At 48.7% G+C, this 14,145-nt stretch overlaps 1 protein-coding gene across 2 annotated transcripts in view; it reads left to right on the forward strand.

Moving 5' to 3' along the window:
- The first annotated feature begins 1,136 nt into the window (after window positions 1-1,136).
- The window catches only part of KMT2B (lysine methyltransferase 2B), a 63,246-nt gene continuing 50,237 nt past the window's right edge, over window positions 1,137-14,145 (forward strand). The window contains exons 1-2 of one of the 2 annotated variants that reach the window (XM_081920470.1): window positions 1,137-1,600; window positions 13,581-13,656. In XM_081920470.1, coding sequence (XP_081776596.1) covers window positions 1,280-1,600; window positions 13,581-13,656 — 397 coding nt within the window. In that variant the 5' untranslated portion in view covers window positions 1,137-1,279. The remainder of the gene's footprint in view (window positions 1,601-13,580; window positions 13,657-14,145) is intronic. The other variant, XM_081920471.1, reaches the window with a different exon arrangement.

The following is a 14,145-nucleotide window of genomic DNA, read 5'->3' on the forward strand; positions in this document are numbered from 1 at the left end:
ATGTTTCATTCAGCCTGAACACGAAAGTGGCCTAAATCTTGCGTTTCCCCGAGGGAATTGGGAGGGATGAATAGACTGAAAGTGCTCTCCCTGAGCCTCCACTCCGCACCTTCGTAAACATTCCTGTTCCTGGTTCGTGAAATCTTTTGTATATCCAACAACGTGATAAAGATCCTGCTTTTTCAGGTTTATCTGCTTTTTCGCGGCGGGAGAGCTGTTGTACCATTTCCTCCCCAAATTCCCACTCTGTTCCGCAGGACCTACTCGCGCGCGTTCCGTGTCTCACTCGCACAGCCCCAAATCTCGCATGCAGAGGCATTCAGAGTTTGGGTTTGTCTGTCCCGTCGCTGCAGCTTCTTTACTTCATCGCGTTCAGGGTGCGCGCGCGCGATCTTCATTCATTCATTCATTCTCCCCAAGCTTCGGCAACTTTTAAGTTTAGAGCGGGAGGGGACTTGCCGGCTTAACGTGGCTTCTCCACTGTCAAATGGAGGGAAGCTGTCTGTTTTTCTTCTCTCCCCGCCGCGTTAAATAGTCGCGGCGATGCTCTGTCTGCTGCAGGACGCTATTCCTCAGGGCTACTCGCTGGGGCAGTGGCGCCCTTCATTCATCGTCCCTTCGGGGATTTCTCTCTCTAACAGCATTCTATGGGCCGCGCCGTCCAGCCCCACCCCGACTACAACTCCCAGGGTGCATTCCAAACGAGACCGGGCCTCGCGCTGCATGCTGGGAGCTGTAGTCTTGCCGCCGCCGCGCCTTCCCTCTCGCCCCGAACGCGAAATGGACTCGTTCCTCGTTTGCTCTTTCAGGCCTCCCGCAGCTCCTGCCTGCATTGCCCGGGCTGAATGCGACTCTTTATCCCTCAGGCGCACGAGCGGACCCGCGCCCCGCTCTTCACCCCTTGAGCGAGCGGCCATTTACAGCCGCCTCAGTCGCCCACCACGCCGGAGGGCAGCTTAGCTCGGGCGTCGGCCGCGGTGCCTGACGGGAGACGTAGTCCCTGCCCTCCGCCCTCCTCGCTTCACGCGGCGGGGCTCCGTCCCAGCGGAGGACTTCCCTTCCCATGGTGCGCGGCGGCGACAGAGGGCCACTTCCGGGGCGCGGCGGCCGACGGGAAGTGCGGTCCCTTCCCCTCGCGCCCTCCCTCCCGTCGCATTGCACAGCCCCCCTCGGCGGGACTCGGGCTCCCAGGCTGCCCCGCGCTCGGCGCTTGAAGGCTCCTGCGGAGGATTGTTATTGTGGCGGCCCGGCCCCCCTGGGCTCCTCTCAGTGTTTAAAGATGGCGGCGGCGGCGGCTTCGGCGGGAGGCGGCGGCAGCAGCGGCGGCGGCTCGTCCGGGGCCTCGCAGGCGCGGGGCCGCTTCCCCGGCCGGCCCGGCGGGTGCCGCGCGCGGGGCGCAGGGGCCGGCAGCCGCGCGAGGGTCTCGCTGCTGGCGCCGCGCCTGCTGGTCTGGGCCGCTCCTGGGGACGGGGAGCGGGCCGCGACGGACACCACCCTGGGGATCCTCCTGGGCCTCAGCCGGAGCTGGCGCCGCCTGCAGGGCCTGCTGGGGGACAGCAGCAGCAGCGGAGGCGGCAGCAGCGGGGGCGAAGAGGAGCCGGTGAGATTCCCTGCAGCTGGCGGGGCTGGGAGGCTGCGGGCCCCGTCTTGACAGGGGGCGCGGGAGGCGCTGCGGAAGCCCACGCTCCCCGTGGGGTGGGGTCGCGCCGAGTGCACCCGCGCGATGGTGCTCAGCTGTTGGGGGGGCGCAGAAGCGCTGGAGCCGTCCTCTTCTCTGGCAAGACCTGGGCTGGAACCGCATTGCTTTTTCACTCCCTTCATCGATGCATTTCTCCAACAGGAGCGCGTGTTCGTGGTTGGTTTAGTTTCTTAATTGTCGTGGGGGGTGGGGAGGCTTCTTGTGGCTGATGCGAACAGTGCCACAGAGCTCACCTGCAAAGTAGGGCAGGATCCCTGGAGTTTGCGCCCCTCCTCTCCTTTTTCCTGCTTCCTGGGCTGGAGGCTGGAAGCTGGCCTTAAATCCCATGCTTGTGCTTCCTGGGCTGAGCTTAGATGCTCTCCCCCCCCCACAGGAAATGGGCTTTGTGGGGTGCGTGAGGGTAGCGCTGGTGGTGGGGGTCTATCTGGCTTGTGAGGATGAGCTGGGCCTGGTTGCAGGGGAGGTAAGTTCGTCTGCTGGCACATGGTGACCCTGCACTGGCCCACTGGCAGTGTGGGATTTGAGGCTGCAGGCATGTCCAGGAGCAAGTCCTGTTGAGCACAGAAGGGGTGCTTCTGTGTCAACAGACCTGGATGATAAGGGGGTGCTTTGTTCAGCTGTCAGGATCAGCTTCTCCTTTATGCAGGCTGTGCCTCCCACTTTGGATTGCTGCATGCAACACTTTTATCAGGTAGCCATGGTGAACAGATGCTGCCCTCCTTGGGGGGAGAGAAAGAGGAGGGATTGCCTTTGAGCTTCCCTGTTGTTTGCACACAGCTTCTTCTTCAATAGGTGCTTTCAAACTTAAGGCGGTTTGGGCAGAATGGCCCTGTCTCTGGCTAGGCAGGGGTGTGGTGCGATCAGACATATGGGGCTTTTGTTCCTACCTTGGTCCTTGAAAGCAGAAAGCTGACAGCGCTTAGTCACCTGCTCTGCTGTCTCCTCCCTGCTCCTGTAGCATTAGACACATGGGAGAAACTAGCCTAACCAGGGATGGCCTTCACCATACAGAGATTCTTCCAGCAATTTGGGGAAAAAAACTTCACTCTTCGAAGGTTTCAAGCTGTATAGAGGTAAATTCACCAGGGAACAAGGGGAATCAATATGAGGGTGATGGAAGGCTTGTGTTGGAAGAATGGAGTTTTCTTAGGGTTTTCTAAGGTGGGGAGGATGGGTTTTTGGGTGACTTTCGAGTCCCCCGAGAAATATGCTAGAAAGGATTGTAAAGAAATGTCAAGAAAGGAAACAGTTATGACTGAGCTGGGCTGCTGCTTGTCTTTCACTATTGTACACCTATCCTCAGCTGATTGCAAATGAGAGTTAAAAGTTAATCTCCTGAAATCTTGCTGCAGTGCAACATGGGACACAAACATTTAGCAGAGTCTGAGAGTGAAACTGAGGTAAGGGACAAGTTATCGGCTGACTGACTAGCCGGTATCTGGGCTTTATTTTGTTCTTCTCTTAGTAGTTAACTGAATTTCAGATGCTGGTTTTCTCTTGAAGGATTTCAGTTTCTGCTCTATAGGTCTGACTACCTCTGCCACCAATGGGAAAAGCCTAGCTTCCAGAATTCGGTGTCTTTGGCCTGGATGAAGTTGCCAATGACTACTTGTTGTTTCGTAACTGTGAAAGTGATGCCATTTATGTATATTGCTAGCACAGGGGGTTGTGCCTTCAAGAAAAACACTGGCATTGCAATGGAGTGATTTTTTTCTGTGCTCCCAGGCCTGTATCCATACTCGTTTATGTTGTGTGTCCTGGGACAGCTGTTTAGGTGTGCCTCATTTCAGGTACAGTACAAACAAATTGCCAGTGCTTGGTCTCAGAGTCTGGTCAGTCTTTGATTTATGGAATAGCATAAGAAAGCAGGAAGACTCATTTGTGGTAGTTGCAAGTTGCTTCTATGCCCTCAGCTGGTAAATCTGCTGGGTGGTGGTAGGGAGCTTGAACAAATCTCTATATTAAAACAAAATGCAAATATATTTCCACATAGAGAACTTGGGTATTTGGCAGCAGGGGTGGGGGCGGTTTCAAGCCTTGCCTATTCCCTGGCATGTGAGTCTTGTACATGGTCGGACTCTCTTTTTTGGTGTATGAAGAAGCATTCTGTCATGTGAACCCCCATCTGCCCTATTAAGTGTCCATTGTAGATGGAAGTGTATTTACAGTGTGATCACATCTTACTTCAGGATTTGGTTCCAAGGGTTCTGTGTATACATAAAAATTACACATACCCAAACCCTTGCGGCTACTGGGTGATGGGAAAAGAGAAATAACTCTCCCCGCCCCAGTACTCCCATAGCTCGCACACCAAACAGGTCTTGCCTCGCAAGCAGAGGTCTTAAAAGCTATTTTTTCACACTGGGTTACCCCCAGAGGATCCAGTTCGGAAGAGCTTTTAACTTTCCACCTTGCTTGGATTTAACTTGCGCGATTTCAGCTATCTTCAACCATGTATGGTTGAAACTGTGCAAGTTACCGTAAATGCATGTAATATGCGATTGTACTGTGCTTTATCTATTCATTTTATATTCTGTTCTTCCGAAGGAGCCCACCACCTTTGTTTTGTAAGCATCTCGTCTGACTAGACCTTTGCAGATTGTCTCCTTTCTGTTGTTGTTCAAGGGACAGCCCAGGATGGGTATTTTTAGATGGCAGATTTTGGTCCCCTAGTAAATTAAAAAAGTATGCAGGTGCCTAGCAGTTAGTTTTCCAGAATATGCAAAAGGGACCAGTTTTGAAAGCGCCCTAAGCTAAGAGGTTTGAGAACTATTTGGCACAAATTGGGCTTCTTAGGGTGAGATGGCCTATTTTCTAGGAAGACTTGGAATGTTTGTAGGAGAAAGGAAGAGGGCTACTCAAGGTAAGAAAGCTACTGCTTGACCTGTCCATAGCACTAGAAACTTGGTGGAAAGCACACAAGGACAACTAGTGACCAGAGATGCATGCTTTGACACCTTGATAGATTTTGACTGGGTGGGCAGAATATACTGGAAGGCCATCACCTTGGCAGGGAGTGACTTCAGCCTTTGGAAGAGGGCTTGGTGAAATCACTTGGGTAATCAGCTTCCCTTGTGATTAACTCCATCTCTTGCTAGTGGCTGTTGCTGTCTTCGGTCAACATGGGGAACCTGCAGCACTCCAGATGTTGCTGCATTTGCACTTCTGTCAACCACAGCCAGCATGCCCAATGGCTAGGTTATGATGGAAGTTGTAGCACAGCAACCTGTGGAGGGCCACAGGTTGCCACCCCTGACATAGGCACTGGAAACTGATATGTGGTTCTCAGCACTTGTTGGGCTACACAGTTTGGGTTCATCCACAGAAAAAGCATTGATGGCATTTTAAGGTTTCCTTGGTAAGAGGTTTCTGACAACCACAGATTGTCTTGTAAAGCATGCAGCCACAAAGGGAGTGTTGGATGCATCCTAGAGTACAGTTCCAGTCAACATGTCTTGGTGTGTGCACTCGGTTCATAAGGGTGGGGAACCTTAGGCTCAGGAGTCAAATATGACCCTCCAGGCCTCTCTGGCTCTTGAGACTGTCCCCAGGGTGCACACCCCCACTGGCTCTGCCTGGCACCCTCCTTGAGTGTGGTGTTTTTTTTGTTTTTTTGCAAATTTGGAATGTGTTCCTGAACACAAGACCCTTGCTTGCCTGCGTGGAGAATAGAGAGGGAAGTGTGAGTGTAAAGAAACAAGCATACTGTGCAAAGGGGGAAATGTGTATTCATTGTTCTGCCCACTTTTGCCTCTGGCATTGGCCCCCCCCCCCCCCCGCAGGTTGTCTAGAAGGGAATGTAGGCCTCTGGCTAAAAAAAAAATGGTTCCCCACCTCAGATTTAGAGCAACAGGCACCTTGTGTAAATGCAGTGTGCCATAGAATGCACCCCAGAATCCTCTGCAACGTGCAGGGGATCCTGAGCAGACAAATTACTGTAAAAAGAAACTTTGGAAGCTTATAGCAATAAGAATTGGTCACAATATTTAGCGTACAGTGGAACAGCGGTTTTCGAACTTAATCTGTTACCGAAGACCGTTCGGCTTCTGAAAAGTTCGAAAACCAAGGATCAATGGGCTGGCTCCAAAGTCAATGGAAAGAAATGAAAAACGTGCCTTGGAAGCCATTCAGCTTCTGAAAATCATTCAAAAACAGAAGCATTCAGTTCCGGGTTGTCGGCGTTCGGGTTCCGAATTGTTTGGCTTCTGAAGTGTTTGATAACCGAGGTTCCACTGTACAGCGGACTTGCATGCTTCCTGATGACAAAGGAGATGTGAACTGGGAATAACAGCTGAGGTCGCTTTTAAAACACCCTCTAATTTACAGGCAGTGCAGAGAAGAGCAGATCCCTCCATCGTGTCTACAGCTGGGCATAAAATCACCGGCTTCTCCTGCAAGTTTAGGTAATCCCTACCATATGAGTACTAAGAATTTCACCTTCACCCAAGGGGGGAAAAACACCCAACCGAATACTAACCATAAAAGAACTGGTGGTGTGTGTACCCACATATTTCTCCCTTGTTGAGTATGGAAGCGCAGTTATTTTCTGTTTCTTTGGTTGGTTAAATAGCTAATATCTCTTTCAAGGAGAAAACACCACTAGTGGTAACTGAGCCCCTACATTTCTTTATGCCGTGGTTGAAATGTAATCAGCTTTGTATCTCTGGTTCATGCAACAGCTATTGCACGACCCCTGGCCAGAACCAGTTGTGTTTTGCGTTTCCACAAGATGGCTGTACACGTGTGGAAAGTTCTTACCACAGACGATCTGGCTGCAGGTGTTTTTCAAACCTGTTCCATCGGGTTGCCCTTGGAACAGAGTTTGGGTCACAGCCGTGCATGTGTCTACTGCAGGCCTTCCCCAACATGGTGTCTTTCCTTCCAAATATTTTGGACTGAAAAATTCCCCTGAGTGTGGGCCAAACTGGCTGGAGTTGACAGGAACTGTAGTCCACAGTATCAGTAGGGCACCAGGCTGTGGAAAGCTGATGTGCAGATAACAGCTACTCTGGTGCTTTTCAGTAGTGGCTCCCCATTCGTGGAATGCTCTCCCCAGGGAGACCCGCCTGGCACATCACTTGATACCAGGGTATCTAGGTAGGTAACAACATTCCATTTTAACCAGGCTTTCAGTTTTTAACTTATCTATGATCACCTGGAGTGGAAGGGATGTTTTTAATGTATTGAGGGAAGGGGTTGTTAGTCACTTTGAGTTGTTGTGGAATAATAATAATAATAATAATAATAATAATAATAATAATAATAGTGCTCCAGTAAGCTGTTAACAATGTTTGGTAAACCAGTCCATAATGTGACCAGTGTCAGAAATGGCCATGTGAGGTTGAATGGCATTCTTCCTCGCAGCCAGGTAAGAGCTAGCTCCAGTTTCTCTGCTTTGATAACCATCGTAACAGACACATGGGAACTGTCAGGAAACACTTTCCCTGCTTGCTATTGTGTTGGAATAAAATATTCTTTAAAAAACACACACACCTGGGAAGCCCTTCAGTAACCTGTACCAAAAGTGTAATACTGGCACACCTAGACAGGGCCCTTGTTTGCCTCTGTTTCATCAATTCCCGTTTCCTCCACTTTCTGTGTCTGCAATGGACAATTACCCACAACAGGTCAGGGAGGGCAAGGGTGGGTTAAGACACTCTAGAGCAGGGGTAGACAACCTAAGGCCCATAGGCCACAAGCAGTCCACGGGGGTTGTTTAACTGGCGTACGAGCTGCTCCTGAACCAAGCCGCCCACTCAGTGAGTCCCCGCGTGCTGTACTAACCCGGCGTGGCGCAGGGACTCGCTTCCGCAGTGCCAGAAATCGCGTCTGCGCATGCACAGACACTGGAAATCGCATCTGTGCAAGCACTGGAAAGTGCTTCTGTGCAGACGCCGGAAATCACATCTGCATAGATGCAGACGCCGGAAATCGTGGGCGCACATGCAGTCCAGCCCATGAAGGGCTCTCCACTGAAGTGAACTGGCCCAGGCGAGGTAAACCTTGCCGACCCTTCTCTAGAGATCAGTAGTTGGCTTGAGACATATTTGTTGAATTTTTTTTTCCTGAATCACAAATCGGTGATAGAGAGGGAAAAATACACCCTAGGATTGCTCCTCAAAATATAAGGATGGTTGGTTCATCGTCTTGCTGTTCTTGGGTCTGAGTTCAAGCGTTCAGCAGGAGGCGTTATGCAGTGTGTCTCAGCTTGAGCATGCATATGAGCGATAGCCTATATGGAAGCATCTTTGCATAATCTCCCTATTGTTCCATCAGGGAAGGAGTTTTGACAGGCTGCCTGCCCTTGGAGTGCCAGTTGCATGCGTGCAAGAAGATTTCGACACTGCATTTAAGTGTTCAATATCCCTGTGCCTTCTGTGACAGCAGAGCCTTGTGAACCCAGTCCTGCGTGTCCTCTGTGATCTGTGAACAATGTGACCTTCACATCATGAACTATGGAGTTAGCTGTTTCCCCCCAGTAAAGCTGTCCACCCGTTCAAATAAATGTTGGCTGATTAATCGGATGAGTTTTGGTTGGTTAATGGATTAAGATCCATACCAGGGTACATGTCTGATGGGGGTACATGACCACATAGCCACCTTGCTGAATCTAAACTGGACGATGGCCAACAAACATTGCTTTGAGTTCCACGAAGGAAGGAAGGCAAGATACAGGTGTGCTAAAATAAAAATTAAAAAATCTGCAGAAACTGGCATGCAAGAGGCCAAGCGATCTTTTGTAACAATAAGCAGATTTCTTCTGTTTCTAGATGATGTGCAGGCATACGTTGCATCAGGTGTTCCAAAATGCATTTTTTTCCTCCCACTGGGAAGAATCTCATGGCACCTTGAAGCCTGGAACATTTATTATGGCATATGCTTTTGTGGACTAGCGTCCTCTTCACCAGATGCCTGAAATATCATTGGGATTGTGTGTGCTTTAAGGTCCCAGCCACACCATACATTTAAAGCACATTTATGCCACTTTTAACAACTCTAGGAATCCTGGGAATTGTCATTTGCCCCCCAGCTTACTAGTGCCAGGTGCTCTGCATTATTGCCAACCTTGTCTTGTAAATGGTCACTCACTTAGGTTTTTTTCATAATTTCTCTGTCTATTATTTATGGATTTTGTTTCCTTCTGGCTTCACTGCTCTCAAAAAATGTACATACATCTCTACCAATTATTTAAAAAAATGCTTCATACATCTGACAAAGTGGATTCTAGTCCATGAAGGGTTATGTCTACCTTAGATTAGTCTAAGGTACTATAGTGCTCTTTGCTGTGTTTGCTGCCCTTCTGGAACGGCCCTATTGTGATGGCCTTCTGCAATTTTTATGAACACTTGTGTTAAAGTAATATTAAAACAATTCACTCGCTTAATCAGGGGCACCTTTTTAAGGCGATTGTTCAGTTCCATTTCCAAAGTTTTAATCAAACGTTGCAGCCCTAGTGTTTTATATTGATAAATGACACTTGTAGGGGGGATGCCTATTAGGATGTGTGGGGTTTCTTGTCTGGAAGGAGGGCTTGCCAACCTGCCAGTGGGTGCTTGGCTACCCAGGTCTGGAGGTGCCCTTATTGCAAGGATAGGGAACTTTGGGGCCGATGTGCCCCCTACAGCCTTCTCTGTGTGACCTTCAAGAGTCTCACTAGGCCACACCTTTCAGTCCTCCCTCATTCCTTCCTAAAGTGCCTAATGGCGGATCTTGCCTGCCTGGGTGGAGGTAGCTATAGGTGTATAGACACCACTAGCATTCATGTGTCTGGAACGTAGCCTACTGTCACATCCATTAACATGCCTATTTTGGTTGCTGCTCCCACCCACCCACCCACCCCTAGCATGCAGTCCCAGAAGATTGTCCATTAGCAAATGACTCCCTTATCTACTACCTTCCCATAGGATTTAATGGCAACCATTCGCTTACATAGGAGAAAGCCAAGAGGTGCCCTTGGGGACACCTTTGTGGAGGGGCCTTGGTCTGATCCCTGCCCCTGCTTCCCTCTCCCATCACTGAGGCTTTCTTCTGTATCATACTAGAGGATTACCAGGACCCAAACCTTGGTATTTTCTAGCTATATAGTGAGAGGGAGAAAACGCAGTTCTCGAGAGAGGAAAGGCACCTCCCTATTTCTTTCTCCCCCACCCCAAATTCTCCAGGATACTTGCTGTAAGCTGTCAGGCCTTTGGCAGGTCAGTTGTCTTCCCTCTCCATCCTCAGTTTGTTATCAACGGACGCATGAACATTCCGCATATCAAGCTTCTCTCAGCCCTGGACTTCCTGGATAGACTTGCACAAGCTCTAGTCCGTCTTAGTTATGTGTAGGGTATACTAGTGTTGATGCTGGAATGGGGCAGGTCTAAAAGCAGAAGACGTCACCCGCAAGTGCCTATTTGCATGCAGAGACTCTGCATGATTGGGAGGCCTAGTTGCATGGAGCCCTTCTCTGTGAGTTGGTGTCTGCCCACAGCATGTTGTTGCAGAAGGACAACTCAGCCCGGGGTGAGGGGAGACCTGCTGTGTGCATGAGTAACCCCTGAAGAGGGCATTTCTGGCTGAATTCTGGTTCCTTAGACCAGGACTTGGAAGCTTACACCCAGGGACCAAATGTGGCCCTCGAGCTTGCCCTCTGAACTCTCCCCAGACCACAATCCTCACTGGTCATGCTGTGCCCCCCCAAGTGCTTTTGCCTGGCTAGAATGTTGTTGCAGTGCCCATTTTGCCTCTGGTTCCACCCACCATTTATATTTCTTCCTTAAATGGTGGCCCTTAGGCGGAAAAAGTCTCCCCATCTCTGCTTTAGGGTGTGTGTGTGTAGAGCAGTGTTTCCCAAACTTAGGTCTCCAACTGTTTTTGAACTATAGTTCCCATGATCCCTGGCCACTGGTCCTGCTAGCTAGGGATGATGGGAGTTGTAGTCCAAAAACAGCTGGAGAACCAAGTTTGGGAAACACTGATGTAGAGGCTCAACTGCCATAATGATCCTCTTAAGCTCACAGGTTTGGGTTCTTTTCTTTCCCTTCACCTAAAATGTCGTTTTGATCACAAACTTGCGTCTTCCTTTATCTATGGTTTTCCCCAAGTATGTGGACGCTGATGCCTTTTTTGTTGGTAGCCCTGTTTCTTTCCTAAACTGATAGACTTTCAGCCACCTGATTTTACTATGAGATTGAGAGAACAATGAGGCTACCTGAAAGCCCACAAGGTTTGGGGCGGAGGAGAGGGTGGCAAGTTCCAGTTCTTGTCCTGCCAACCCTGTTCGCTACCTCCAGTTCCCAGAAGTTGAAACCACCACTTGCTCCTATTGCTGCAGTTTGCACAAAAAACAAGGCATGCACTTGCAGACTAAAGCAAAACAAAGTGTTTGGTTCTTGCCCGCCCCGCTCCCCATTGCTGCAGTAGCAGTTCCAACACTGAAGTATGTACGGATGTGGAACTGGGAGCACCTTTTCTACCTCATCGCAACCCTGTTTTTATTTTGCTGGTGATGGACGTTAAAATATATTGTTTTCCTTCTTCCTGCAGGCCAGAAGTGAGACTAGCCTGAGCTGTATGGATGAAGGGAAAGTTTTGCACCCACTGTAATTCATTTCCCACAGGAATGGATAGCTGCCATTCATTTCCATGACATAAAGTACAGGGGTGAACTGGTACTACACCTGCCCTGCTGATTGCTCAATTAAGAAGCAAGTTTGCATCTAACTGTATAGTCCTATCCTAGTTTCTGTTTCTTGGCCAGATCACACCAGGTGCTATCATTGACATTTGTAAGCTGCTCTGGGGCCCTCTTTCTGACTGAAGAATGGGGTAAAATAACAGTTACCCACCTGCCCTGCTGCCTTAGCTGAACACAGGTTTGGTCTCACCTGTCGGCTCACACATACTGAGAATTTTGGAATGGAACCCAGAGTTCTATCTCACACCGTTCATTGCACTGAACAGAGAGCAACAGTTAGAAAATGAAGAACTCACAAGAATTATAAGGAACTTTCATTTCCTGGCTGGTTGCTCTCTACTGCAGTAGTAGACCACATGTTCTGTGGTGCATTTTGAGATGATCCTGCTGAATTCTCTTGGTGCAAAAGTGCTGAAAACTCTTTCTGGAACAATGAGCAAATTCTGAATAGTAGGCCTTCCTTTGACAGTCTATTATAGCTATACTATATGCACACAGTGGAGAGAAAGGAGGAAGCATTGGCTAGGTAGGTGTTACTAGGTCTGCACATATGCCATACCTAAATCAGCACTGAATAGCAGCATCTAGCCTAGGGTTGAGGAACCTTTGACTCTCCAGAGATTGCTGGTTCAACAGAGCCCATCATCTCCGACTATCCGCCAGGTGGGGTGGTGCTGATGGGAGCTGGAGTCCAGCAACTTCTAGAGGACCACAGGTTCCACAGCTCTGATATAGACTAAGGCATATCTTAGTGCATGTGCAGTGCATATCCACAGCTTACAGCAGTTGTCTACTACCAGTAATGCTTCCCCTTTGCAGCACAGCTGCATGGGGATGCAGAAGGACTTGAATTCGAATTTAGAAACTGTTGAAGCAACCACCCACTTTATAGCTGCAAATGTTAGAGAATGTGAGAATCCACAAAAAATAGGTAAAGAGGAATAATGGCTCTCACGCTTCCCTGTTGATCTTCTCTAGGAGTTGCTCCATCCATAATCTGATGTACATTTTGCATACCATCTGTCACTAAGCGGCCATTACCTCCAGCCTTGCATGCAGTGCCTGAGAGTTCCCTAAATTTATTTGGGACCTTCAGAATCAGTCCCCCAACATGGATAAATTTCTGGCTATGTCTGGGGTTTTTGTGTTTGCTGAGACCCAGACTCTCACCTTTCAGAAGAGAGGGACAGCAGGCCCAGGAACTTTCTCTGCACATCCAAAGATGAGTCCACTATGTGCTCAGATGTGGGCCTGAGGTTACTTTGTATAGATGTGGGGAAACTGTTACATAGCACTTGGGTTTCCATGTAAAGTTACCCATGTGTTGGGCTGATACTTTTATACACAGTGTGTCAGTTGTGAATGGATCTATCATCTGAGACCCTTTTTTGTGGAGTGCTCTCTCCAGGGAGGCTCACCTGGCACCTTTGTAAGATACCTTTAGGCGCTAGGCAAAAACATCCCTCCTCCCCAGGCTTCTGGCTAATTAAACCATCTTATGACCTTTTAAAGTGGGAGTATTTTTTTTGCTTGTGGTGTGTATTTTTGTGTCTTCATATTGTAAACTGCTCAGGGATTCTTGGATGAAGTTCAATAATAGTAGTAATAGTGGTAGTAGTAGTAGTAGTAGTAATAATAATAGTAATAATAATAATAATAACAATAAATGACTGACTTGCCCTGTAGTACTCACAGCAGCCACATATGGAAAAAGCTTTGATTGTTGCTCCTCTGAGAAGTGCAAACTGGCCATTTTGCACACAATTCCCAGTAGATGTACACATGCTTTGGTGTCTGTATGTCCATACATTTGAATAAGCTCTGTGACACTTCTCATCAAACAAATCTGAATGATGCCGAGTAACTCTGCAGGGCGTATTTTGGGACATGTGTCTTGCTGCTCTGCCATTAACACTTTGTACACAGCCCTGCCCAGGTGTTTTGTCTATTGTACGCTGCCCTGGAATCTGATGGAATAAAGTGTGACTTAGAAATGTAAATAAATCCTCCCCCTTTATTTTCAAAGAATTGTATGGGCAGTGGTGGTGATGGGGAGACACCCCAGAGTTGTGCAGCGGTGTTGGAAGAAAGGGGTTTAACCTTGGCTACATGGGTGACCTGCTGTAAGGAAAGGGCCGGGTGGTTTCTTCCTTGAATGTGACCCTCACTTGTGACTCCAGTTCCTTCTCTCTTGCCTGGCAGAAGGAGTTCCTGGGCTTCCACTCAGAGGATGACGCCTCTCAGAGCTCGCTGCGTGCTGCTCTGCGGTTTAAAAGAGGTAAGGGTGCCATTGCAGGTGCCTCTTGGTGGTTTTCTGGCTGATCTGACAGTGGTCTGGAGCATCTGCACACACACTTAAGTCCCAGCAATAGCAACATGGAAAAACAACACATAAAAAAACCGATTAAGAAATTCTGTTGAACAGAAACAAGCATAGCCAGACTAAACTAATAGTAATCATAGTAATAAAGCACAGCATTCTGTCAGAGGGCCAGACTACATGTTACATGTTAACAGCATGTTTAGATTATGTGCGACTTTCTTACAAAAAAAAAGCAGGCACAGGGAGTCTAGATGTGGTGTTTTTTGTTACAAGAAAGCTATCCAAAGCAATATTAATTAGTTGCCCTGCTTGTGTGTCTTGATCTTCAGCTCATGGAACACTGAGATCAACTTTATGTAGTGAAAATAGACAGCTACCAATGCCATAGTACAGGTGAGAAAATGAAACAGTTACAGTATAAAAGCAGCATCCAAAATTTGAACT

The sequence above is a fragment of the Podarcis melisellensis genome (genome assembly GCF_964234715.1).
Source record: "Podarcis melisellensis genome assembly, chromosome: 8".
Classification (NCBI taxonomy): domain Eukaryota; kingdom Metazoa; phylum Chordata; class Lepidosauria; order Squamata; family Lacertidae; genus Podarcis; species Podarcis melisellensis.